The following is a 27334-nucleotide window of genomic DNA, read 5'->3' as shown; positions in this document are numbered from 1 at the left end:
AAATTGGGGTTTTGTTGTTTGCATAATTGTATAAATTGGATCTAATTATTGCTTCATATGACTGATGTAAGACCAATTTTCTTTTTTAGTTCCCAAACCACTGAATGATATATCTTCTTCAATTAAAACCACATTAACAACTGATAAAAACACCATGAGGTTTGATTGTCTTGAAACACACAATCAAAGCATATTATCTTTTACACTTGATTTCAAAACTGTGTTTTTGTTAAACGTGCTCTTTGTTTAACGCCTCACTCTGCTTATAGTCTGCTTTCTTCATGAAGTAGTAAGATGGACCTTGATTTGTTTGAGAAAGGCTTTCACTAGTTACAGTAAGATTACATATTCAACTCGTGTGGATTTCAAAGATATAATGAAGATGAGTAATTGTAGCTACTTTTAAGAAAGAAAATAATCAGCACTATGAGAAACAGAAGAGATGTCACTTTATTTATTTTTCCATGAAAAAGAGCAAACATTATAAGACAATTCTGATTTAAAGTAAACTTTGTGTGTGTGTGTGTGTGTGTGTGTGTGTGTGTGTGTGTGTGTGTGTGTGTGTGTGTGTGTGTGTGTGTGTGTGTGCGTGCGTGTGCATGTGTGTCTAAATTGTGTAAATACTTGTAAACTTGTTTTCATGATATGTCCATGCGTGAATAATGCAAAATAACGCCAAATGAGTATATAAGTGTGTATATATGTACGAATGCCCTTCTGTTGTATGTTGATGCTGTCGAAAACCCTGAAAACAAATCCCTCAAGCAACCAGGCGATGAAGATCTACATGATTCTGATAAACAGTTATTTACTGTGAGCTTGATTCAGACATACTCTGGTCTCACAACAACCCGGTACGTGTACTGGTCATTGGGACACAGACATGCGGTACCGTTCACTGTAATGGGAGCCAGGGAACTTTTGAAGCCCTGAACTTGACAGACGTACTTGCCCTTGCACATCATCATGACACGATTACGATACAGTATGTCGCTTGGATTTTGGTTAGGAGACAACCATGCAACAGGAAATGAGTCGCATCTCAGACCTTTCCTTGAACAGTCACTCTCGCTCTCGAAGATATTTGCTTCCCAGTTGATCATGTTACTCTTAAAGATCAGGCTACTGTGAAGAGGCGTCCTGAATGATACAGACGGAGTATATGGAGCGACAGTAGGATTGTAAAAGTAAGGATCATTGCGATATCCATGCCTTCTATGAGGAGTGAAATGAACTCTATGTGCAGGTGTTTTGATTGAAGGGTCAACAACGGCGCTCCAGGGCTCAGAAGTATAGATCCTCGGCTGGTAATCAGCACTGTCCTTGCTGAATTTTGGATTTGTGACCAGCTTGCTAAAAAGCAGGACGTTAAACTGAAGTGCTGACAACATTTTCTCACGACACATGGTCTTATGTGAGCTGTACAGAGAGGAGTTGGTCTCGAGCTCGTACAGTTTCTCAGCAGGGATCATTGGAAAACGAATGTGGCTCAACAGCTCAGCCTGGTTTTCCAAACTGACGGAGCCTTTATGCTCCGTGATCCATCTCTCCACAGACTGAAGCACAAAATACTCATCTCTTGCCACCAAATCTGATCGGGTGAGAAGAGCTCCAAGGAGCTCTACAGGGAGGCTAGTCCAAGCTGGAGACATGGTCAGGTTTTGGTAGTTCCAGGCCAGAAACTGGATACAGTTTTCTTTGAGAATTAAATCGTTAGTCTTATCAGCGTAGTTGTAAATGGACACCTGGCTGTGAAATACACCGTCATCTGGGACGACTTTAGAAAACAGCCGACCTACATCCTCCATTAGCTGCTTTACCCCGAAGGTCGACGCCATCCAATGGACACAGATTGCAGAGGACAAGGTCACATTTATCTTACGGGTGTAAATGTACCTGATAGAGAGAAGGAAGGTTGAATATTTGTTAAAATGTCATGTCCACAGAAGAGCTATTTGAAGAACACCAAAACATTGAATGTGGGATTCAGCATACCTGATGAACGAGGGAAAAAGCGGTTGGCATGATGAACTGACATCCATCGTGATGTTGGAAATTCCTTCAGAAACATTGAAAAGTGGGAATGGTGAGAGTATGACTTTGTGTGCACAGATGTTTGTCTCGGCCATCTCTGCAGTCCCGTTCTCCTGTATGTTTCCAGTGGGGCTTCGGACTAAGATCAAGAAGTCACAGCCGTTCCCATTATCAAAGATCTGTCCAAGGTCGTCAGAGAGACTGATACTGTTGTCCAGTGAGTGTGTAGAATCAGCGATGGTCTCGTTGGTGCCTGGAATCACATCGTGATTATTAAAATGGGTAGAAATAGAGTGAATCTGTGTGTTTGAAGGGAGAGTTCAGAAACGTACTTCCTGTTTGGCAAACAACTCCTACATCTTCCTTATGGCTGCAGTCAGTTTCGCCCCAGCTTTTAAATTCACAAGCAACCAGGTTCTTCTCTGTTCCTTTACAGTTAATATCATCCAGCCAAATGGGTCCAGGTGCTTTGTGGGGTGAGATGAAAGGTTTTTGTGAAATCCTCTGCAGTAAGCCAGGAAACACTTCAATCTGTGTGCAGACCAGCTCGATATATCTGAAACGCCTCACTGCCCTCTGGTGGGGAATGTGTGGAGATAAAGGGCACCTTGCGTGTACTGCCTCCCGATGATCACAGATTTCGCCCCGGGGAAGCTCAGCTGACGACACACCACCTGAGCCTCAGCCATGTCCCAGTTGTCGTCGCACACCGTTCCCCATTGGCCATCGTGGTAGACCTCCACACGGCCCTCGCTATTGTCCACGGAGCCGGACAGCCTCACATCGCCTTCCCGGGACCTTGGGCTTTTTTCTACACACGCACACGCACGCGCACACGCACATGCACACGCACACGCGTTAATATTAACCAAGGTCACAGCCACAGAGATATTGAGCAACCAACCTAAGCAGTCATTGTCAGAGAATATACAGCATGTCAGGAAGCACAAAATCCCTTTGAAGGCGAGATGTTTTCGATTTGACTTACTAAACATGTTGAATTTCATTGCCCCTGCAGCGACACAAAGGAGTAGAAGGAGCCGCAGAGAGTGAAGACTTCGATGGGTCAACATTTTCTCCGACCGGTGTGTGCCTCTGAACACACACTATGAAGACAATAAACTGGAATGTAACGTGACGCAATCTTATCTTTTGGTAAACATGCATTATTGCAAAATGACCTCAAAACGTTTCTTCAGAGAAACCCTAACTGCAGTGTGTGCAATATCCACACAAGAGTAAAGTTTGGGAGACAGTTAGATAATATATAAAGACATTTTACCTTAGTCCTCTGGATTATAAAAGTTGCACAAAGTGAAGATGCCTTCTTCCTCCTGCGACTGCACCTCTTTTCAGAGCAGAGACAAGCACTCCACACCCTTCCTAGTCCTGATAAATGGGGAAGTCTGGTGCCAGTTCCCACTCACTTTCATTTCACATGAAATCCTACATTGTTGCACAACTAGGTTTGCGCAAGCGAAAAACACTTTTGTCCGTTGGATTTGTTTAGTAGTTCAGATGTTATCCGGCCATTCACTGCAAGTTTAATGTTGACAATATTGTAAGCAAACATGTACCACAGTGCAGTGACCTAAGCAGTGTCCGGTCTGTTTATACGGACTGCAGCTCTTCATTCCTCACAACTTACATTAAAAGTATTGCATAAAAGACACAGAAGGGTCTTTTTGTTTGGCGTTGTGTTTGAGAACTTGTCTCACAACAAAACATTCCTGGGCCCGGCTTTCTTTCTGTGCAGTTTACGTATTCTCCATGATTTTGCTTTCGTTCCCATAATCCCAAATGAGTGTATAGCTGCATTTGTCAAATCCCGCTGTTTCTTAAGTTTCACAGAAAGTTGAAACTCAAGAGGTTGCACAACTGAGTTCTGACCATCTTTAGGGGAGAGATTCTGACCTTTGTTGAATGGAGTCCAGATTTGTTTCATTACCACTCAATTAAATTGTATCAACTCAAACATTCATGTAAACATACTCCAGGTGAGAAATACCACTGATTAAATCTTCTGAAACTAAATTTGAGACTATGGCTGCTGCTAATTAATTGCATATTTTACTGCCCTCCGGTGGAGGAAGAAGAGAAGTAACCAAGTTCATAGTTTTTCTCTATGACAAGAGTTTGGCCTCACATTTACGATCCTGTGTAATTGTTTTCTGTATTCCAGGATTACATCTAAAGGAAAGAAGAGATAATATGTAGTTCATCATGGTCTCACTGTTTATGCTCGGAATTCATGTAAATGACCAAAAAAAAAAAAACGAATTCCTAAACAAATACGACAATTCCTTGCACTGTGAAAATTGCTTTAACGGTTTTCTGTTAAAATATTTTTGTAGTTAGTGCTCTCAAAGGTAGACATGACACAATCCAGTAGTTCTCATGAAGGTACGTTGTGCTTGAGTGTGTCATCTTTTAGTTTTTGGGGCACTTATTTCTCAGACTTCTGAGAAGGAATGAAATGAGTCTGGTCGGAAATTAGGAATCATGATTTTACTATATAAGTACCCCAAAATTCCCCCCAGAATACATACAGTACAATACATTAATTATCAAAATATCCTTCAAAGCACATTCTGTTCGGTGACAAATAAAACAAAATGGGGCTTAAATTAATTTTTTTTAACAGCGATGATACTGTTAAGAATGGAGCGAAGGGTCTAAACAGTAGAACCCCAGAGTGTATAGTATGTGCATCAGAATGGAAAAGAAAATCACAGTCTGGAAATTTGTTTTTGTACATTCATTATAAGAAAGGCTACAGTACCACTGAAAAGCACATTTGGCCTGGAAGGTGAGGAGTCAACACAAACCAGGTTGGATTAGTCTCACTGGATTGTCCTTCTGGTTGTAATGAAAGATGGAGTAATCGGTTCTACAGACTTGCTGAGGAAGCAGCGAGTGCTGCAGGTTGAACAGTGGCGGGACTGTAAACGAACATGAACCGCAGTGCGCTGGTTCCAGTCTCTCTGTGTGAGCCCCTCATATGAACTCCAGTCCTTCATATTTCACGTCCCCAATCTTGGCTTCGGGCAAAAGGATGCGTCCGTCGAGTGTGAAGGCCGTGATGTAGGTCGCAATCTTTCCCGCGTCTTCCTCCGACTTGAGCGCCAGGATGATTTGGTCGTCGGTGTTGGGCACGAACTTGAAGGAGGAGAAGCCATGGGTGGGATTGAGCGGACCCACTCGACTCACGGCGATGTTTCCGAAGCTCGACGAGCAGCTCAGGACGAGGTTCGTGCCGCGACGCTCGTCCGCCGTCTCCTCGTAGCGCTCGTCGCTGGCGCGGCGGGGGAGGAAAAACCAGCGCTGCAGCGTGTCGCTCCACGCCGCGGACTCATGGATGAAGTAACCTGTGGCGATTCCGGAAAAAATTATTATAATTTTTTTTAAAGAAATAGAAAGAGGTGGTTAATAAAGAAGCCAGAGATCTATCCTCACCTGGTGGCACGATCCTTGCAGCAGACTTCATGGACTTGTAGTGAGGGACCCAGTTTTCATGTTGAACATCCCCTCTCAAGCCCACCACTTTCACCCACTCTGGGTTGTTGTTGACAAACTCCCCTTCGGTGGTCGTCCACTCTTTTCCCAGACCGCCAATGTAGAGATGCTCGTCCTTCACCGCCATCCATTCAGCTTTGAACCCTGCCCAGAGAGAGAGAGCACAACAGCAATCACATACGACTCTCATTTCAACAATCACAATCAAACGACTATTCATACGAAGGGCCGTTTGATTTACTGCAAGCCTGTAAAATGTTTTGCAGACTAACAAGAAGCTAGAATAGGAACTCAAGGAATTCATTAGTTTTATCTGCACATTTATCACAGGTACATTCCGGTAGTTAGCCCTTGCAGACTAACACCAACCTTTAGTAACGCTGCCGTCGCCATCGGTCAAGATGACCCAGGGCACCGCCTTGTCTCCGTCAATATGGTAGACGATACCCGTTCTGTCATCGACGCTGTAGAGCTTCCCGTTGAAGACCACCAGTTCAGACAGCTCCATACCCCTGCCCTTCTCTGACAGGTGGCTTTCCAGCAGGACCTTGTCCGGATCCCACTCCACCGCCACCTTGTCGCCACTCTGGGACACCAGCAGGTACCCCCGCCGCATGTAGCTGAACCACGTAAAGGCCTTTTCACTGCGGGAGTTTGTGTCCAGGTCGGCGATGACTCCGATGCGATAGCGGGTCCCCTGTGGCGTGCGCTCCGGCGGGCTGAGGGGGTAGGTGTAGTTGTATTGGGAGGCGGACTGCTGGCTGTCCGTGCTCCCCGATTTCCAGCTCACAGAGCTGGAGGGGTGGGGGCGCAGGCCCGAGCTCAAGTGCATGAAGAGCAGCAGGACCAGAGTCAGAAAGGCTGCCACCGCCACGATGGGCCTCCATTTCAGGCGGAAGCGAGGGTCGGTGGTGTTGGCCATAGAAGCCAACATGGGGAGGCCTCCTACAGAGATACGCAGCGGGTTCATGGGCTCATCTTGCTCCAGTCGAGTGTAGCCTGCAGGAGCAGGCATGGAGGACGAGGCTCTGGATGGACCTACGGAAACACAAATAAGAAGGATTCACAGCCTTTGATGACATTGTTCACCTTGGATCTAAACTGGGGAAGAAAAACTTGTTACACCTGTTTGGTATTATCAAACAAATGTAGAATTGTTCTACAAGGTGCGGTTGAACTCCGATGGTGGCTGTCTCTGAAGAAAACTGGGTGAAACAGGAGGAGGCAGACGACTGGACACATACATTTAAAAAAAAAGAAAATACCACAAAATTTACAGTTTAGACATTTTTAACCAAATCAGTTAAAGCATGTCAGCACTATCGTGACTTGGATTAGAAAACTCCTACCGACATACTCTGTAAATTGACCGTCTTGTCCTGCAGTGACTCCGTTCATCCTGGTGACAGCCAGCTTATCGCAGGATATTTATTAAGAGTAAACAATATGCGGTGCTCAGCCAGGTGAGGCCTGGCTTCCAGCTGAATGGTGATCAGGTGAACAGTGGTCTGTCTTATGTCAACGTGGAGGCTGGGAGGAGCTCGTCATGGAACAATGGATGGGAGGTGGAGCTACGCAGGTCAAACCTACCGGTACTACTGTCACAAAACTGGCATTGCAGTTATTCCTAGAATATGCTCACACTTCTCAAACACAGTGATTTAAAAGGTCAAAATAAATTCATACATCATTTTTTTTCTTTTGTCTATAAAGGACAAGGAAAAATAGAAATATCCCACAATCAAAAGGAAAGTTTCCATAACTGCCAAGTCAGTATACAAAAAGAAAAAAAAAACATGCATATATAAAAGTGAATAATAAATACATTTGCCTTATATTTTTGGCAAAAATATGCATCAAGCATATATTCACATGATGACACTACCGGTTGTTTGAAAACAATTTTGATTTGCTTTATATATATTTTTTTAATGGGGCAGTATGTCACTCGACTGCCAGGTAATCTGCCAGGCCCCTTCAAGTGGCCAGAGTCACTGAAGACTCAACTTTTTGAAAACGATTGAAAATCTGGAACTTGGTAGTTTTATAGTTGAGTTTTAAACAAAGATGCCAAAACGATTCGTTCTCACCTAAAACGTTGTGTAAACAGAGCCTCAGATTATCAACTCTTATTTATAGTTGGCGGTTGCAGCGGATCAAATTGTGGCAAGATATGCAAACATTTGATGACACTGGGGCCAAAACTTTTATAAATTCTCTATCATTACTTATGAACAACTGCGTTTCATGCACATCATATTAGCGCTTGTAACCTGCTGGGTTTTTCATTTACTTGTGCTTGAAAAGTAACTTGGGCAACTTTCAGTGGGCCGTACTATATAAGAACAGCAACAATCAGGTTACACAACTATAGCAGCCAAGCGCTTGAGGCATTGTTCGTCTCAAAAGCATGTGGTATTCTAATTAAGTGTTAATTGTGCAAAATTGTATTTGAAGAATAAATGGGAGAGGTTAAGTTGGATAACTAGTCAATGTGAGAAATATAAAAATTGCCTCTGGTATTTATATCATTTAGATTATTAAGACAGTTAAACTGATTTCCGTTACACATAGATAAGACATATTGTACATCTATTGTAACATAAAAAGTCAATGTCAATCAATAATATAGAACTTATTTGCAGCTATATATAAATACTTTTAAAAGTGCCTTTTATTTCAAAGGATCATAACTAAAATAGTTCAAGCACTGTGCTTCAAATGTGGATGAACTCCAAACTGATACAGATGTGTTATTCTCCTAAACACACTCTAGTAAACAAATGTGGCCTTTCAGCTGAATCAACAATCCTGAGCCGCTCTGTGCTGCAGTGGAGGGTCGGCTCCTAATTCCAGCAGAACTCTGAGCATCACCTTCTGTGACATAAACATTTTTTCCTGAAAGGAGAGCAGGAGCTGAAAGACTCTTTCATTAACCGGCCCGAGCCAAACAGAACTTCACTATGGCAGCAGGATTGGGGCTCACACTCCAATGCCAGACACTGTATCTATTCTCTCTGAGGAAATTAGCTAAATTCCTTAAAAAAAAAAAAAAAAAGAAAGAAAAAGAAGAAAGAAACTGAAAGTGGCTCTTCCAAACACATCTGCCCCAAACATAATCTTACCTCTTGCTCTCCTCCTGGGCCCAGGCGGACGTTGTTTCATTTATATTACTTCCACAAGCCAACCTGAGCTCTGAAAACTCCCGCAGCTCTGATTATTAGCAAAGCGACCACTACTGGGTTTTGTTGAAGTGCTGCTGAACTTTACCGACACTTAGAGGATTATGACTTCAGGTCCAAAGGGTCGAGCCCAACACGGCTATCATCAACCACACAGCTCATGAGCAATTATTAGCCTACCGACGCAAATTCATTGACCAGGACTAGATTGAGAAAGCAAAAAAAAAAAGTGCTGCGAGCTAAACATCAGTCAGAGGCTGACCTTTGGTCTCCGCATTCATATGAATCCTACATAACAGAGGCACTTTGTGACGCAATCAATGGGAGCGCTGGGGAGTGGAGTGAGACCAGAGAGCAGCCCGATTACAGCACTGAACCAGCGATGCCAAGTTACTTTGTGATCCACTGACTGACTCATTTGCTCTTCGGTATAAAGAGTTATGAAGAGACATGGGGCCACATCAGAGCACCTCAAACTGGCTTTTACTGTTTGTGAGTACGAAGAGCTTTACAGCAATATGTCATTTTTAAGATTTCTTGCCTTGTTTCTTTCAAAATTGGCAAGACGACAGTGATTTTCTTTTCTTTGACACATTTAACTGGGCGTTTAGCTGATAATTCCATAAACAATTGATATATTTCATTATTATTATTATTATTATTGTGCCTGTCTTAGTCGGAAGGCACAAAGATTACTATCCTAGGACACAGAAAGCACATCAAAACGTGCAGAACGTTTGGGAATATGTTGCTCCGACTTTTGTTAAAAATTTGGCCAACCACTCCTCAATAAATCCCTCAGAAAATGGAATTATTTTTTCCCATACAAAGCGCCTCGGCATCTGTTGCCATGGAGATGCAGGGCCAAGTGACAGGCACACAAAATTTCCTCTGGAATTTTGTCGTCACAACCTATTATCTGGCACGGTGGGAGGACAACAGGGTTTTGTCAGTCCGGCTGCAGTGTTTGCATCTTTTAATGAGACTGTGTTTGTAATAAGAATTTAAAGAGGGACTTTTCAGGAAGGGAGGATTATAAAGTGGCTCAATGACAGAGACGTGGGAAATAAAAAAGAACACAAACTAAGAATACTGTTCTTTACTTCAGAAACTGATGACTTTTTACTTTTATGCCACACAAAGAACTGTACTTTCTACTCATTCAACTCTGGCTTGTCGCTTGTTTCCACTTCAAGTTGGGAGATGACCTCAATCCAGTAAATGTGGTTTACGATCCACAGAAAAGTGGCCAGAAGGGAACATCTGAATAAAATGTATTGATTGACACTGTGTGGTAACAATGTAAGAGGTTTTCAAAGCAACTTTATAATAATAGGTACATCAGGTCAGGTTGTGTGAGCAAACAAGTAAGGTCCATTAATTTTTAGCCAAGTTGAGAACGCAAGTAGTTTTACCACGTCTAATGTCACAATGCAAAGCACTACATATACGTCCATACTGGCAATACATGCAGAATCTGCAATTGAGCTTAAGAAAATGTAAGTTTTGTCTCTCAGGTCCGAGCTGGAGAACAGCTGTGGAGGTGGTCTTCAAAAGAAACACTTCAAACAGACAGAGAGAGTGTGTGAGGCCCATAAATGGTTTACTTAGTGCTTTGAGGCGGATTTTAAATCATCTGCATGCCAAATACAACAGAACAGATGTGCACGGCATTGTGGGTCTGGTTTCAGATGGATCGTGTCCAATGAGAGCAGCCAGTGTGGTCATTTGATGCTCACGTGTGACAGATGCATGGACAGTAAACCTTATCTTGTTGGGACATCTCTGGGGCCACTCCTGGCCTGGGAGCTGTTTGGAAGTAATGAACCAATACAACCAACGGGCTACGTAAGATGTCACTCACACTCGTACACTCGTACACTCATACACACACACACACACACACACACACACACACACACACACCCACGCACACACACACACACGCACGCACGCACGCACACACACACAGAAGTCCTCTCTTGACGCCCGGATGCCATCACAGACAGAGGACACAGAACATGTCCCGGACTCACCGATAGGAGGTTGGCTGTCCTGCTCTCAGGCCACCGGCGGCCGCGGCTCACCGGTGATCATGATACGTTTCGAAACACTTCTTTCTTCGGCTCTTTTTCCTCCGTTTGCGTTGTCCGGACAGCAGATCATCACTTCCTGCTTGCGCTGATGACGAAAGCATCGTACAGTGATGACGCGTCGACAGAGCGATGGATGCTGCCTTCAGGGCTGTCGGAAATATGGTCGACAACGTGCCATATTAAAAGCCAGGACGTTCGTTGAACCCAATTCTGCTTCAATATTCAATTCGATTAAATCAAGCTTCTTTTTTTTTCACAAACAAAACAATCACATGGCTTCTTTATGAAAACAGAAAAAAACGGACGGTTAAAAACTACATTCTCTGCATCAATTGCTTGCCCACACAATGGAAATTATTGCAGGCACCGATATGAGCAAAATCTATGTACATTGAAGATAACAGGCTGATTTTCATTTGAACTATATTTCACTGTCACATGTGGATTGTTCATCCTAACTAAAGGGCCATCCGTGGTGTGCAGGTCTCTTACAACTCATATATTCATGATACTAAAAACAAATATGTCTGGTGAGTTCTTGGTACGTGCACGGCTTCAGTACATACTGTTCAGTAACTTCACGTCAACGTCTGCATGATACACTGGATCCAATCCGAACGTTTCACGCTCGCTGGTGCAGCGGCTCCTCAAATATTTGTCAAAGGAGCAGCAACGAGGGTAGAGGAGGACGCACAGGTACAGCCAGAGGTTCAAAAACCAAAAGCTTTTATTTGGCACACCTGAGTGATACAGGACACTGTTAAGGCACTTGAGTTGGAAAATGACTGAAGAGACAAGACTGAAACTGTGAAAATGACCAACTCCAGAGCACAAGATGGATATGTCATGTAGAGAGGAAAAAAAAAACCCAGATCATTTGTCATGCATCCTTCAACACGAGATAATAAATATGTCACCAGTGTGCCATAAAGTATAATAAAACATGGCACAAGCAGTTGCCGACACTCAAGAGGCACATTAGGCTTTGGCCAATTCAAAATCATAACACCCTATAGCACAAAATGATTGAAAACATTAAACCACAAAAAAAAACTGTTGTTCAGTGCATAACAGTTGTTTTTAGTGGTATTTTTTTTTTAAGTCAAATAAACACAGCACTGCAGTAGTTATTTGTAACAATAATTTCATTGCACAGAGTGATTAATAAAATAAAGCTCGCTGTGGCAGCCGACGCCTATTGCTATTGGATTGAAGCAATATGGTTGTTGAAATGGAATACATAAATGTGAGTCATGAATATACAAGTATATTCGCTGAACAATAATTGTCAATATTTCAAATTGTGACGAGATTTCTCTAAAGAAAAACTGATGGCTGAACTATTTGGCACTCGAAACAAAAAGGGGCGCTGAAAGAACAAGTTGTTTAGGTATACGAGGAGGAAAAAGTCATTGATCTCATGTTTGAGACAGTAACTTTTAAAACAAGACAAAAACCATTTCACCTGCTGAAGTAAACATCCAAACTGAAAGAATACTCGTGCCCCTAAAAAAATATGCAAACACGAAGCTGGAGTGCAGAGGACAGTTCAGGGTGGAAATGGAACCAGTGGCAGATGTCTTTATTTAAAAGAAAGGGGGAAAAAAAAAAAAAAAAACGCGAATGTTCATTTTTCAGTAAGAGGGAGGCTGGTACTCTCCCGGCTGCTCCTGGGTGTTGGAGAAGGGCGACTGCTGGTAGCCGGCGGGGCCGCTGCTGGGGTAGGAGGTGGGCGGGTACGCAGAGCTACTGTCGTGGGCCGGGTCGTTGTATTCCTGGTTGAAGTCACTCAGTCCCTGGCGATATCGTCCGTACGCAAAGTAGAACAAGAGACCCTGTGGGGAGGGAGATCCAAATGATCAGATTAAAAAAAAAAAAAAAAAAAAGAAAATGGAAAAGAAAAAAAAAAAAGTTGGTGTGATATCAACATTTTCCCACAACAACAACAAAAACTTTATCACGGCACTATTTCACCAAACCGACCCACTCAAGAGTAAACTGAGCTTCATGTGGCCCCTGTGCTAAAATGTTTTTCACACCCGTGTGCCAAGAGTCAACATTTTGTGGGTTGATTTTTTTCGAGTGCCCTCGAGAGGATGTGGTAATTATGACAAGAGAATCAGTGCTGTAGTGGTTAATGTCTCATTGTGAGAATGCCTCCAGTTTGGGTTGAAGGGCTCCTTCTCCAATCATCCAAAAACTGGCCGATTGGTTGTTTAAACTTACCAGTATGTGTGAATGTGACCGGCCGTCTTTCTGGCTGGATGGACAGATTGAAGTGTACATACAAAATAACACGGGGGGAGGGGTTTTGGAATTTAGAAAATAAAATCCTCAACCTGGAAACTGCTCATTCATATCAAAGTGAAAGTTCGATTCTGTCGCAGAAATATTTTCAATAATTGCTTATGAATTCTGGTGTGTGGCTTTTTTCTTTCGGCGACATTATATTGCCCGTTGGTCAAATACGATAATCACTGAGGGTCTTTTTGTGACGCTGTAGCAGCCTTCTGTTGTCATACAGTGAAATCTGGTGGCTCCAGGTGGTATGTTATATACTCTGCCATACAACAGGAAAAAGGTGTGACTTATAGTCTGGGGAAACATGGTACATGAACGATTAAAGCAGGTACTGTGACCAAAGTTTGTTCTTTTACTTTGGATTTAGTCCAGATAGGGTTAAAAAGCATGTACACTCTATACAATGATGGTTTGCAGAAATGTGCAGTGTCAACATGTCTTTCCCTGGTTTCTGGGCGACATGTGGAGGGAATGCAGATCTCACCCAGGTTAAGATGGAGAAGAAGGAGAAGGTTATGACAGCCCGGGCGGCATCACCCCTGATCGACACGCCTGTCTTTGCCCACTGGTTCGACAGGACGCAGAAGCAGATGAACCACAGTAAGGTCCAAGCGCCTGTCCCGAGGTCAGAAGAAGACACGGTCAATGGTAAGAAGTGATGACGAGATTTATTTTATTCCAGAATGTGGGAGAAAATGAAAACCGGCTCACCTGTGAAGATCAAATCCCCTATCACAATGTATTTCCTATCTTTGGCATTGCTGATTTGTGGGAAGTAGGCATCCAGTATGAGAAACACAACACAGCCCAAGAAGGCCAGGATCCCGATTGCCACCGCAAAGCTACAGGCGCTGTCGTTGTCGTTGAACATGCAATGGGACGCCCCGTGAGCCACGTCGTTGATATATCCTTCTCCTGTGACTGTTGCGAAGACCACGATAGAAAACAACTGCAACAAAGAGACACACGGGGGGGAATGCCAGAGGGGCGGTGGTGGTGGATTCACGTCTAACAGCTGCAGGAGGGCTTGATTCTGATCACATGATTTGTATCACAAGGGTTTAAAAAAGAAAAAAGAAAAAAAAAAGGAAAAGAATAATGACTCAACATGTGTGGCCATTTCAGACTAGCAGGTGATGACAGCAGTAAAGGTTCATTTTAATACTGAAGTCATCTTCTGGTTCTCAACAAATTAGGCTAATATGTTTTGATGATGAAATATTTGTTAACACTTACTGGGATAAACCAGGTCATTTCGCTGAATGCTTTTTCTTAAAAAAAAATAAAAAAATCTAACATTTCAGTTCAGGGGCCACATTCAACCAATCACTTTTTGATGGTTTGTGGATTGGAGCCTCTTGCAGGCCAGTTGAAGCCCACTGGCCTTATGTTTCACACCTCAGCTTTAAAGGGTTTATTGATCCACTTTTTCCTCAAACTTTTGACTCAAATGTGAGCTGAAGACCACATGTAGAAGATTTACAGCTTATGGACAGATCACTCCCAAATATATCTCTTTGTTTACAGAGTGGCAATGAAGACAAAAAAAAAAAAAAAAAAAGCAGCATGAGAGGGTACGAATCCAGTGAATGATTCACATTGTGTTTGTACTGGAGATGAGGTTAAATAATGAATCATGAATCTGCTCAGCGTGCAGCCTTTACTCAACCTGCAGGTGACAACAGATGACGGTGGGGATGATTTCATTTCCTGTTCTGATGCAGGCAGCTCAGAAAGCAAATAAAAAAAAAAAAAAAAAAAAGGAACGACACATTTGGGCACACTTTACTGCAATTTACTGCTGTAGAATAACCGAGACGTTGTAGAATGATTCAGCGTGACATTAACTGTCAGGTGAAAGTCTGCAGTGACACAGCAGCTGACATGCTACCTGCCATTAGCTCACGCCAACTACCAAACTACCGAATACTGCCATTTACACTGCGTTTCAAGTTTATTCAACATTTCAACCTGACGGGGAGTTTATGTCCCGCGTCGGCGGGGTGTACTCATATTGAGATATGTCGTTAAGTGGCGAGTGTGGGGCGAACATCTGTTAAGTCCGATGCTAACGTCCACAGTGGTGGAGCCACTCACCCAGCTGAGGCAGCGCAGGATCGTCTGAGGCTGCTTTAGAAAACTCTCCGCGTCGAAGGCTCCGCCGGCCAGAGAGGCTCCGTAAGCACTGCCCTGCATCTTTCACCCGTAAAATTAAAACCAAGTCCGTCCGAGCGATTTTTTTGAACGAGCTGAAAACTTTTTTTTGGGGGGGGGGGGGGGGGTTCCTGTCAGAAGAAGGAAGTTTTGGTTTGACGCGAAGCTTCCTGACAACTTTTAAAGACCGCCCCTTGCTGCGGCGCGTTCAGGGACGCCTGGGAAATCAAACAACTTCTCGCGGTGAAGTATGTCAATAAGGCCAATGCCAGGGTTCAACACGAGATGGCAGTGTTTAGTCACTATTTGTTCCCCAGCATTCGACCGCGTTGACTCGTTTTATTACCGGTAGTAGCAGCCTGCACGTTTTAGTGAATTCAACTAAATTCAGTTCAAGTTTATTGTCATGTCCCCCGGAGAATGAAATCCTTTCTCTGTTGTCCACACAGAATGCCAGCAGCATGTAAACCCCCCCCCCCCCCCCAAAAAAAAACAGCAACTAGGTACAAACTATGCACATCATGGCATAAACAAAAATAAGTGCAAAAGAAATGTTTATGTATTAATAATAAAATAGAAGAATATAAGAAGCAGCATGATTGGCGTGTAATCAGTTGTGTGCTAAATGTGTTATATTACTGAGGTTAATTATTAAATGCGTGAACTGCATGGAAGAGCAATGGTTCGCACTCTCACTTTCGATGATCATAGGTTGATACCAGCCGGGCCTTTCTGTGTGGCGTTTGCTTGTTCTCCTCTCCCCATTTGTGTGTTTCCTCCCACAGTCCAAAAATATGCATGTGAGGTTAATTGTTGACCTAATTGACCATATGTGTCAGTGTGAGCGTGTGTGTGGTTGTGTCTGTGTGTTTGTCTTGTGATGGACTGGTGACCTCTCTAGGATGTATCTTGCACTTGACCAGCTAGCTGGAATTGGCTTTAACACCCTCCTACTTTAAATTCAGCAAATACGTAAATAGTTAAATATAGGGGGGGGACAATGGAAGGAGACATACAGAAAATAGAGGGGGTGGGCCTCTAGTTAGTTTCTCGGTGAATAGCAACATTGGACAGGTGTTTTATATAGGGTTACCAAGTTTCATTGAAAACAGAGCTTGAGTTGGTGAGTGAAAATCAAATCTTTTCCAGTTTAGTGTGGATTGTACCTTTTGTGTCATGATCTGAAGTGTCTGACCGCATTGATTGGTTTTACGTTCTGCTGTGGTTCCGTACCACCACCAGATGGAGATGAATGATTGTGAAAGTGCACAGCTTGGTTAACAAAGCTGTCATACAAATGGTTGCCAATGCCTCATTCTGTTAAAAAGTCTGATAAAACCTTATCCTAATCCTGCTCTTCATTAGATTGCAGGCATGAAAAATCTCGGGGATGTACATATGACTTCTCAAAAAAACCAACAGAAAGGCAACTGTCTTGCATTTGCATTTCTCTTCCATTTTTGCCACCTATGAATGAGGAAGTGGCTGATGTGATCAAATCTGAAGGCAGAGTGGTTTTACGTGACAATATCACAGGAAACAGCGTGGCATAATGTCTGAACGTAGTTGAGAAGTGGCTGTAGGAAACCAGTAACGTTGAAGAATTTAATTTCAGAGGTAACTTTCTGCTCCATGGGGATGATGGATGCTGCGTATTGATGGTGCCTTCTGGTCACCAGGAGTCATGGCACACAGTGCGAGCTTCGGTATCGATACCAGTGAGTCGGATTCTGACTACGAGTAAGTTCAACTTTATATTTAATGTTCGTGAAGCATCAAACTGTGCAAATAATATGCAAAACAAAATCTTTACTTGTCCTCGGGTGCATTAAGTAGAATTTTAATATTCGTTAGCATTTCTTTTGCCAAACAGTGTGCTACTCACAAACGTGGAACGAAAAACTACTGAAGTATTCTTATATTTCTTGACTAGTAATGAGCAACAAGTAAAAGTTGTCTTTGGAATGCTGAAGTAAACACACAATAAACTGCTGAAAGTATACACAGTAAGGCCAGGCTGGGATTTAAACCCATGGCCTTGTTGCTGAGAGCACTAACCGCTGCTCCACAGTGCCAATTTTTCAAACCAATGTCAATTCAAAGCAGAAATTGTCTCAGTTGAAACAACAAACAGTGATGTAAACAGTACTTAAGTACAACTGGAATCACATATTTGAGAAGAAAACTTATAAAAGTACATGTTCCCTAAAATTCTACTCCATCGCACTAATGTGAGCATTATTCATAAACTTTTGTGTTGGTTTTTTTTTTATTCTCATTGCAGAATATGGTCAGTACCATCTGTCAGTCACTCTTTATTGAAACACCTTTTCTTCTTCTTCATGTTAATTTTGTGACCTCTCGCAGTTTAGCATTTAGATCAGAAAAAAAAAAATCTGCATAAGATTAACACAAAGCATATGTTACAAATGTTTAAGTGTGTACATGGAGAAGCCATCGGGACATGTGGTTGTTACTCATTTTACACATTTGCAGAAACCTCGGAGAAGATGAATCAGGTGAGGAGAATTTCTTCGAGTCCATCAGAGATCCAGGAGCAAACAGCCAGTGGTGCCCTGAAACCCTGCAGATGGAAGTGTTTAGAGAAAGCGGAGGTACAAAATGTGTGCTTGTCACGGCATAATAATCAATCCCATGTAAAAAAAAATACCCCCCCGGAACAATAAGAAAAGTTAGAGAAAAAAAAATAGCTGTTGTGGGGATGTTGGTGCTGGTTGAGGTTCTGAAACGACTCAAAATGTGTTATTTTTAGATTTCCTGTCGACCACAAGCGAGGAGGATTCTGACAGCGATCAGCCCAGCGCTCTGCAGAGACACCGCTGGTCAGCTGCAACACTGACGGTGCTCTCCTCGATGCCGAGTCGAATCACTAGTGAGAATACACGTTTCCACTGCAAGTGAACTTTGATAAATGCATGCATTCAGACATTTAGTACAAATGTCCTCCTTCTGTTGTAGTTTCCCATCGAGCAAGGCGCTCGTCTCAGCTACGCCCACGTCGGCTCACATCCCATGGTCGTCGGCAGGTGGAGGAACTCGGTACCGAAGGTGAATAGAAGCTGCAAAGTCGCCAGCTGCGAAAAGTTAACTTTTCCCGTTTGTCTTTGAAGCTGCGTCAGCATCATTCACAGGCGCAACGGATAATGCGGTTGTCCCAACTCCTGTTTCACAGGAAGCCATGAGGATCCGGTGGTGTGCGCCCTCCAAGGCCTTTCAGTGACTGATGGCACACATAAACTGCGAGCCATGGCCCTGAGCCTGGCAGATAAAATAAAAATCAGGTGCATGTGACACCAATGCCACGAGGAACTGAACTATTGCTTCACATTTTAAAATATGCTTTTAATTGTCTCTTTAAAAAAAACTCAAACAAACCACCATTCTAGGAAGCTTGCTTTCAGTGCTGAAACTTCAACGATCGTCACAAATCTTCCATGCTGCCCCAATCTAAGCATGTACATCTCAAGGGTGAGTCAAAGTTTGCTAGCCGATGAAACTCTTTTCGTCGTGTATCTGCGACACGCTGACAGAATCTTGGTCCCTCAGACTTGGCGTCACTGCCTGCTCAGCTGCCTCGGCGTCTTCGGTTCCCTCCAGCTGTGGCATTCACCCATGAAGAGGCTGAGCGGACGCCACGGCACCGGCGTGCTCTCCTACTTCCTGTTTCTGAGAACCCTTCTGTTCTTGAACTTCCTGAATTTGATCATCAATGGCTTGTTTGTGGTCTTCCCTCAAGCCGTCTACCCTCCTCCTGCGGGTCCCGCGTACGACCACGAGCTGGACGTCTTCCCTGGTGTTTGGCTCGTCACTGGCATGGTCTGATCTTTGTACTTTGCGTCCAGGCACTTTGTTTCTGTATCGCTTTTCAACCGATTCTTAATTTCTCATCTTGAACAGGGTTATCTCTCGCAGAGTTTGATGTTTTATGGCTACTACAGTAACACCTCCGTTGACACTTGTCCGGCTGTTAAGTTAAACCCAGAGTCCATCGAGTACTGGTCAGACTGCAACACTAATGGGTACAACATACCCACAGCATATTTCTTCACCATCGCCATTGCCTTCTTCATTATCTGCATCATCCTGGTCTACAGGTGTGGGAAAAACATGTGCACCTATTTTACTTTAGTCTCAGCGGGTTGTTGTGTTTATTGGTGACGCTGTTCTCTTGCAGCATATCGAAGTCTTTTGGGAAGCATTTTCATGTCCTCAAGTCCGATGGATTGAATGCAGTGAAGGTTTTCTGCTCCTGGGACTTCAAAGTCAGCAAAAGGACTTCTATCAGACTTCAATCTGAGAAAATCAGCACTGAACTAAAAGTAGGCTATTTGCATATACTGGCAGAATCACTGAAGCATAACTGTAATGTCATTTCATAGACTTGGACTTTGTCACACAATAGTTCCACCATTTAATCCATACATTTATTTGATGCAGTCTATTTAACAGGCATGTTCAAAATCTAGTAAGCTATTTTGTAGTGTCAAAAGATTGTAAAAACAGGCAAGGTTAAATGGCACGGTGTCGACCTCATAAAGGCTGATCTTTTCGCAGGAGCAGCTGTCTGAGAGGATCAGAGGAGAAAACTCACAAAGCTGCATGCAGCGACTCTCACGCTTTATGGTTCACATGGTGTTGTGGATCATCTGTCTGGCCAGCATCTTTCTGGGTGCCTTGGGAATCCACTACCTGTCAGAGGTTAGAGACAAAAAGCTGCAGCAGCTGCACAACAAGTAAAACTGCAACCATGCATGGAAGACTCCATGTACTTTTCAGCATAAATGACGCACTGTAACAGTTTCACAAGTGCATCTCAAAAATAAAATAAATATGAAAATGTACCATTCACCACATTCTATGTACTTCTCCTTTTTCTTTCCTGTAAGATGCTTCATGCATTTATTTTTTTATCTTTTTGTCTACTATTGTTTCAGAAGATGATATGGATGTGAGAACATGGGCAAACATGATTCTCACTCTCAGTTGGGGGTTCCTCAGATTGATTCCCACATTTTTAACTTTGGCAAAAAACAACTTTGATTTCACTATCTGCATGGTGTGTAGTGGTTAGCAGTCTTACCTCACAGCCAGAACATACCCGGTTTGAGTCCAGGCTTGGGGGCTTCTCTGATTCTGTCGGTACTCTGGTTTCCTTTCACAGTCCAAAAGCATTTGGGGTTATTTGGTGACTTTAAAGTTGCTCAACTGGGTGTTGCATACCGTGGTGTAGCAGATGGATGGATTTTAATATCACACAATATCATATCAACTGAGCCATAGCTCCCTTGTGGGTGTTTACCCGGCCCTAACCCCAACCAGATGAAGCACATTGCCTCCCACTGTAGCTCTGATTATTTATTGGTGTCCAAATTATATTGAATTGAAATTGTTTGAGTTATTTGGCTGATGTTAATAACTTTTATTTATTATACTTCAAATGCAATACTTTTTCCACACCACCACAGTTTTCTGGCTGCTCGTAGCACAAAACAAGGTCTAGTACTCAGCTAGATGCAAGGCAATGCAGCAGTTGTGCAGCTCTGCGCCTCACTGTTATTTTGCATTTTCTCGACAGGCCACCATTCATGGGGATCCTCTCAAAGAGGCTGAACAGCAGCTCTTGTTGCTTTTGTCTGCAGCTGTGTCACTCATCAACCTGCTGCTCCCGGGACTCTTCAACCTCTCGTGCATCAATAATGATTCACCGGTTGTACGCATCTATATCTCCGTCGTTAGGTAACAAAAACATACTGCAGTGAATCTTCTTCTCCTGACCATTTTCCTGTTAAAACATTGGCTGCATTGTTGCTATTTGAACCGCTGTTCATTTTAGACAATTGATGTTGGTTCAAATCATGATTCCTGCTGTTACTGTTTAATAATGTATTTGTTTATTCATGTAAATTTCTCCAGTCAATTCAATTCATTTCAATTCAATTGTAAACATCCTAACTTCCTGTACACTACATAGTCCAACCCTCCAAGAACATGGTATTTCTTTGGTCATGCAAAGACATCTATATCTGAACTCCTTGTGCTGTTTCCTTGAGACTTGTAAACATTTTATAATCTGCAAGTACATTATGTTCAGATTTTGGTCATATTCCAAATTTCATTGTGTCATAAAACTTTCTGAAAATTTGGGTCATTGCAAAAACAAAAAACGCACTAATACATTTTTCCAAGTAAGATAGAAATTCAATGCTAAGACCGGGTGGAAATGATATCTTATTCAGCTAAATAAATGGCAAATAACCGAAACCACATGAGATGTTGAAGTTTTATTGTATTGTGATGTCTCAACTTTTGTCATGCCTTTTTGGTGATGTCATTATTTCAACCTGATTTTCTTAGAAATCTGTTGCTGAAGATCAGCATCATTGGAGTGTTATGTTACCGCTGGCTTTGGAGAATTGCTGTGGAACCAGAAAGTCGTGGTGTCCAGGTGATTGTCATTATCATATTTAAAATTCTGATGCAGTTCTTCAACAATCATGAGTCATGAGTCATGAGTCATGCAACAGACTTCTTTCTCAGAAACATTGTGACAGGAGACAAGGTTGTATCAGGATGTCTGACTGTGACGGGACTGTAAAAACCTTTGTTCGAAAGATCTGATCACTCTTAAGACACAAACACATCATTGCAATTTCAGTGACCTATCCTCTCTGTTTTTGATGGAGTTGGGTTATTTTGCTGGGCATCTTTAACTTTTTGAACTTTGTTGCCTCAGACGGTATCATAACAAGCTTTGGTTTCTTTCATAAATAGATTTTTGCATCTTAGTTATGAGCCCACTGCACAAACCCCAACTGGAGCCAGTGGTGCAATCTCTGTCTGGTCCAAAGTAGTGATGGGTAGGTTTCAGGGTTGAATCCTTGGACTGGTAAGAGGTTCAGGTTGAGAAAGTGAAAGCATGTTTTTTCGTGCACCTTTTTAAAATGACTTAAACCTGTTAAATGGCTCAAATGGATATAACAGTTTACATTTCTAAATGAGAATAAACCACTTAAAAACAAGGAAAAAAGATGCAGAAAATCAAAAAAGATTTAAAATGGATACATGAAAAAAAAAAAAGGTTTTTACAAAGGGGTTTAAATTACTTAACACAATGATGAACTAATGAACTTCAGTAAGACATGGCCGATATGGCACAACCTTACAATTTCATGTGCTGCATCACCTTCATTTTAAAGGTTAAACACGTTTTATGGCTCCAGATGAATTTTATTTTGTGTGAAGTGACAGAAAAGGCTCTTTTGGTCATGAAGGTTGAAGAGCTTTGCTCTCACAGGAATCAACCATCAACCCTGAGTCTGGACTACGACTCACTTTTCTATATAAAAAAAAAAAAATGATGACGATAATAATGATGTCACTCCACTTATACTTCCCCTTTGTGTCTTTCTACAGTGTTGGGAGAGTTTTGTTGGACAAGAAGTGTACCGGTTGCTTCTCATGGACTTCATCTTCACATCACTTTACACTTTAATTGGAGAGTACTTATGGAGGCAAGTTTTTGCCTCACCTGTCAGTCAAGTGCCTACAACCTGTTGTTTACCGTAAAACTCAATGTCACGGCCAGACTTCTTTTCTTTCAAGACTGTTTTCCAGGAGATTGGTGAGAAGGAACAGGAAGCCAGTGTTTGACATTGCACGCAACGTGCTCGAGCTCATATATGGACAAACTCTTACTTGGTAACGATACAATTTAAGTTTGAAATGTGTCACACATACGACAAGAAACATGGATACGATTGTCCGTTGTTCTTCCCAGGTTCGGAGTGCTGTTTGCTCCGCTGCTACCTGCTGTACAGATAACAAAACTGTTTGTGTTGTTTTACATGAAGAAGGTTAGTACAAAAAAGTGTGGAAACAAAACGTTGTCCATCAATAATCCTCCGAAAAAAAGCAACGAGCGCGGAAAACAAATTGTCGTACATAAATTATCAGAAAAAGTTAAAGACACTAAGTGACATTGTTCGTGTGTTTTGTTTTGTTTTGTTTTTCCACAGAGCAGTGTCATGTGTAACTATCAGGCCTCCAGAAAGCCCTGGAGAGCCACTCAAATGACAACCCTGTTCCTCTCTCTATTGTGCTTCCCGTCATTTCTCGGGGCAGCAGCGTCTGTCACCTACACACTTTTGATGTGAGTTCCTCTCATTACATGTGCTCTAGCCCACAGCCAATTTCCTAAAACCACTGTGTGCATAATTAGCCACATAGTTTTCTAAAAATGGATTTGAATGACAAGAAAATGTTTGTCCATAACTAGGATAACAAGTCACATAGTGTACATACTTTAGAAGTGGAAACTATAGAAATGTTGTCAAATGTTTCCCAACTATTACACATTTCAAGAAAAAGGTCAAAACTGAGCCCTTTGTGTGCTGATTTTGAAATAATCGATAGATATAATCCTTCCTGTCTCAAACAAGATAACATAATCCACTGCCAAGTTTATCTCTATTAATGAATTCATATTATACACAAGCTTTAAATCATAGCCCATCATGGCAAAAAAAAAAAAAAAAGACAAATCTTTGGATGATGCAAAGAAGACAAAGTAAATATATGAAGCCCAAACAATCAGCAAACAGGTCACATTGTTACATAGTCAAGTGATTTATGAAGTGGCCATACTGGAAAAGCTCCATAGCAGCTGTTGTAATGCTTGCTCCACATTTGTACATCATTGAAGATTTTAAGCTTGAGCAATCACTTTTTAAACCAACTACATACAAGTTTATTACTGCTTTGAAAACAAACCGATTTCTGCTGTTTTAATTGACTTTTTGATGTCCACAAATAGCCGGTACTAATGTGACAATGCACAAGGGCTTGATTGACTCAGATCAAACCTGCCAAGTGCGAACACATCCTATTTCTCTGCGAACTGTTTGAACCAGGGATGTCTAATAAAAGGCCCGCCAGCTAAATCCAACCCAAAAGGGGCTCCAATCCAAAAAGAAAACATCGATATTTTAAATAAATTTCTTAAGCAGAGTGGATACAACACAACACTGAGACCTGGACGGAGACATCAGTGATGCTGTCATGAAAGATAACCACATTGTTGTAGCGAACCAGTGTTAGCCTCAAAACCACATAAGTATGAGTTTTTACCAAAAAATGCAAAATGCAACAGCTATAGGAGAAGTTTTTTTTTGGGACATTTCACTGTACTTTCCACAACTAATTTGAATTAAGACTGTCTTTATATTGAGATTGTAATACGTTTCTGAAGTAATTTGGTTTGGGGAAAATATAGATATTGTCATCGTGTATACTCTGCACTACCTCTGCACCACAGCAAGGAAAAAAGTTACAGTTTAAATTTAAAGGTTACTATGGCATTATTTTTGCTGGTCCGGCTCATTCAAGATGAAATTGGACTGTTTGTGGCCTCTGAACTCAAATGAAGTCGACACCCCTGACTTACTGACCAGTTACTCGCTGTTGCTTTGCATTTAACATCAAAGCTCCATCAGTGTCCTAAATATTTCTCGATCTACCTTGAGCGAAAAATAGAGAAAATACGAAGAAACTCTTCATGACAAGCCTGTCTTAGATCTTCTTTCAAGGGAGCAAATTGGTCATGTATTTCTAGTACTTATACTTTACTGCTACATAAATCATGTTCATTTAAAACAGGATAGCTGCATTGCATTTTTCATTTTGGACTATATGTACTCAGAAGCGTTCTGTCTGCCTTGCACAGGATTAAACCCTCATCGTGCTGCGGCCCGTTCAGGAATCTCACTGCGATGTATGAATCAAGTTGGCTCTGGGCTCAGAAGTTGAAAGACACTCACCCAATTTTGTCTTGGCTCAGCTGGGCCTACAAGTATCTGGTAGAGAAACCGCTGTTCTTATTTCTCACCTCTGGAGTTTTTCTGTGAGTGACTTTTTAAAAAAAATATTTTTCTAAACAATGTCTTGTATTTTTGTTTGTTTTAAATATATCTTCAAAGCATTTTTACCTGTGTATCAGTTCAGATGCATTTTAACAATGTTTACGCTTTCAAAGTGTGTGATGAAATCTCTTTTTGTTTACCGTATTTTTCAGAATTGTCATATACATTCAAACCCAAATTATTGATGGGCAAAGGAGGATCATTAGGCTGGTAGAAAAGCAAATTGAAAATGTATGTTTTCCTTTCTCTTTATTATGTGACATCACTAATTTGTTTATATTTCATAAATGATTTCACTACATTGTGGATAATGCACAGCAGATGGGGAGGACAAATTCAACAACTCAAATGCTTTGACACGTAAAACTTCAAACCAACCAGGATTGAAGTAACACAACTCCATTCAGTAGTAGCTTTATAACATGAATAATGAAAACTGTGGCTTTCGCCTCACAGTGACAAGGTTCAAGTTCAAATACGAGTCGGTCCTTTCTGTTCTGAGTTTACACGTCCTCCCCTTAAGACAAGTAAAATAACAAGAATCAATTCACTTAATATTCTGAATATCTGTACAAAAATCAGATCAAGTGATGACCAATCCAACACAGAGCAATGTGGATATTTCATGTGTACAATGTGTTGATGCTGATTATGTACATTTAATCTCAAATGCAGGAGGGCATGGACAAAAAGTTTCTCATCTCCAAAGTACAAGGGCTTTCTGAACAAAATGATCTGGTTTCCCCACACAGTTAAGGTAGGTGTGCTCTACAGTATAACTTCATCTCTTTGCTTGGTCATTTGGTGTCAATCCTTTGTAACAAACCAACTATCTTCATATTCAATGTTTTCCTGTTTTTATTCTTCCCTCAGTTTATGGCTGAACGAGTTTCACAACATGCTGGAACAGAATTTGACTCATACATAAACCAGCTTATGGACATTTTTTTTTTTTTTTGGTGTATCTAATGGAAAAAATAGGCATTGGCTGTGTCATTTTAATGAGGACTCCCTTTTCTGTCTCATGAATGGACATGTTTCTTCTATGACATGTTTTCTGCTTGTCTGTTGCAAACAAAAACTGGTGCATAGTTATGCGTTTTTGCTCACAGGCTATCATGATAGAAACAGGGATGCACAGAAACCCACGGCTGAACACGTGTGAATCTATTCTGTAAATACACATTTTCCAGATAAAGTGTGAGAAATGTAGAACTTCTTTGCTGTGCCTTTTTGTTTTTGTAATTGCCATCTTTTTTGAGTATGATAAAGACAAGTGAAGTTGTGCAGCTCAGGTTTTGGCTAATGAACAGTAGAGTAAAGCAAAGTCAAAAACTATGTTTCTTCTTTTTTGGACCTGCGTTGTTGACTTGCAACCAAAGGCAATAAAGAATATTTATCTTGGGGAGGGGGACTGATTTATGAGAGCATGACAAGAATTACGGGCCGCAGTGGTCCGCGATCTCACCTCACAGCGAGAAGGTCATGGGTTCGTTCCAGGGCCTTTCTGTGTGAATTTTGCGTGTTCTCCCCCGTGTGAGTGTGGGTTTCCTCCGGTTTCCTCCCACAGTCCAAAAACATGCATGTGAGATCAATTGGTGAAGCTAAACTGCCCCTCGGTGTGAATGTGAGTGTGTGTGGTTGTCTGTCTATGTGTGTTTGCCCTGTGACAGACTGGCGACCTGTCCAAGGTGGATCCTGCCCTCACCCACAGTAGGCTGGGATTGGTTCCAGTGCCCCGAGGCCCTGAACTGGATAAGCGGGATAGAAGATGGATGGATGGATGTAGAAACAAAAATGACTACAGCTGCTATACAACTCATGATTGAATCTGTCTGCAGACAGCGATGTCTTCAATGCATCAATGTGGAAACACTTACGTAACAAGTAACTGATGTCCGGAATTCAAAAGCAAAAAGTAGATATTTGCAAATTGTGTCAGACTCTGGTGACCCATCAAAAGAATTGTATAGGAGTTCTTGTTTGTTCATAGTTCTCGGAGTAAACAATGAACAACGAAGCGAAGAATTTTATAAAATTTGCCTGAACACCTGTCAAACTGCCACAGATACAATATATTATCTCAGTACCACCAGACACGACAATTAGTCTC

At 42.0% G+C, this 27334-nt stretch overlaps 4 protein-coding genes across 5 annotated transcripts; 1 reads left to right on the top strand and 3 right to left on the bottom strand.

Moving 5' to 3' along the window:
• Positions 1 to 450: 450 nt before the first annotated feature.
• Positions 451 to 3399, bottom strand: lgals3bp.1 (galectin 3 binding protein, tandem duplicate 1). Its single transcript, XM_080511668.1, has 6 exons — positions 3317 to 3399; positions 3023 to 3140; positions 2642 to 2845; positions 2367 to 2501; positions 1996 to 2287; positions 451 to 1896 (listed from the first exon to the last, which is right to left on the bottom strand). The coding sequence occupies exons 2-6, from the start codon at positions 3105 to 3107 to the stop codon at positions 825 to 827; spliced, it is 1788 nt and encodes a 595-aa protein (XP_080367794.1). The 5' UTR covers positions 3108 to 3140; positions 3317 to 3399; the 3' UTR covers positions 451 to 824.
• Positions 3400 to 4527: 1128 nt separating this feature from the next.
• Positions 4528 to 10884, bottom strand: cant1a (calcium activated nucleotidase 1a). 2 transcript variants are annotated; one of them, XM_080510738.1, is made up of 4 exons: positions 10769 to 10884; positions 5920 to 6588; positions 5491 to 5694; positions 4528 to 5402 (listed from the first exon to the last, which is right to left on the bottom strand). In XM_080510738.1, the coding sequence occupies exons 2-4, from the start codon at positions 6563 to 6565 to the stop codon at positions 5032 to 5034; spliced, it is 1221 nt and encodes a 406-aa protein (XP_080366864.1). In that variant the 5' UTR covers positions 6566 to 6588; positions 10769 to 10884; the 3' UTR covers positions 4528 to 5031. The 2 variants fall into 2 exon arrangements, with proteins under 2 accessions (XP_080366864.1, XP_080366865.1); XM_080510739.1 differs by lacking the exon at positions 10769 to 10884 and adding an exon at positions 6908 to 7025.
• A 635-nt stretch (positions 10885 to 11519) lies between these two features.
• On the bottom strand, positions 11520 to 15388 carry syngr2a (synaptogyrin 2a). The gene is made up of 4 exons (XM_080511786.1): positions 15227 to 15388; positions 13841 to 14078; positions 13614 to 13744; positions 11520 to 12663 (listed from the first exon to the last, which is right to left on the bottom strand). Exons 1-4 carry the CDS (start codon positions 15323 to 15325, stop codon positions 12463 to 12465), a joined length of 669 nt encoding a protein of 222 aa, XP_080367912.1. The 5' UTR covers positions 15326 to 15388; the 3' UTR covers positions 11520 to 12462.
• Positions 15389 to 16967: 1579 nt separating this feature from the next.
• tmc6a (transmembrane channel-like 6a) lies at positions 16968 to 26149 on the top strand (the record flags this gene model as incomplete). The annotated part of the gene is made up of 19 exons (XM_080511926.1): positions 16968 to 17023; positions 17780 to 17898; positions 18057 to 18176; positions 18263 to 18352; positions 18477 to 18585; positions 18835 to 19120; positions 19202 to 19398; positions 19479 to 19623; positions 19859 to 20002; positions 20880 to 21040; positions 21659 to 21749; positions 22718 to 22815; positions 22907 to 23002; positions 23082 to 23157; positions 23320 to 23453; positions 25026 to 25202; positions 25374 to 25452; positions 25974 to 25978; positions 26095 to 26149. 19 exons carry the CDS (start codon positions 16968 to 16970, stop codon positions 26147 to 26149), a joined length of 2238 nt encoding a protein of 745 aa, XP_080368052.1.
• Positions 26150 to 27334: the final 1185 nt, after the last annotated feature.

Source organism: Blennius ocellaris (genome assembly GCF_963422515.1).
Source record: "Blennius ocellaris genome assembly, chromosome: 16".
Taxonomy (NCBI): domain Eukaryota; kingdom Metazoa; phylum Chordata; class Actinopteri; order Blenniiformes; family Blenniidae; genus Blennius; species Blennius ocellaris.
Note: the sequence above shows the minus strand (reverse complement) of the source record. Positions and strands in the feature narration are given on the sequence as shown.

Bases quoted from the DNA above. Each gene is read 5' to 3' on its own strand.
- lgals3bp.1 (XM_080511668.1), bottom strand. From the start codon at position 3,107: ATGTTGACCCATCGAAGTCTTCACTCTCTGCGGCTCCTTCTACTCCTT. The intron at 2,846-3,022 runs GTAAGTCAAATC...GTGCGTGTGTAG, and splicing joins AATGAAATTCAACATGTTTA to AAAAAAGCCCAAGGTCCCGG. The intron at 1,897-1,995 runs GTATGCTGAATC...TCTCTCTATCAG, and splicing joins CTTTTTCCCTCGTTCATCAG to GTACATTTACACCCGTAAGA.
- cant1a (XM_080510738.1), bottom strand. From the start codon at position 6,565: ATGCCTGCTCCTGCAGGCTACACTCGACTGGAGCAAGATGAGCCCATG. The intron at 5,695-5,919 runs GTTGGTGTTAGT...CTCTCTGGGCAG, and splicing joins CGACGGCAGCGTTACTAAAG to GGTTCAAAGCTGAATGGATG. The intron at 5,403-5,490 runs GTGAGGATAGAT...GAATCGCCACAG, and splicing joins TGCAAGGATCGTGCCACCAG to GTTACTTCATCCATGAGTCC.
- syngr2a (XM_080511786.1), bottom strand. From the start codon at position 15,325: ATGCAGGGCAGTGCTTACGGAGCCTCTCTGGCCGGCGGAGCCTTCGAC. The intron at 14,079-15,226 runs GTGAGTGGCTCC...TCTTTGTTGCAG, and splicing joins TCCTGCGCTGCCTCAGCTGG to TTGTTTTCTATCGTGGTCTT. The intron at 13,745-13,840 runs GTGAGCCGGTTT...ACCTCGGGACAG, and splicing joins AGGGGATTTGATCTTCACAG to GCGCTTGGACCTTACTGTGG.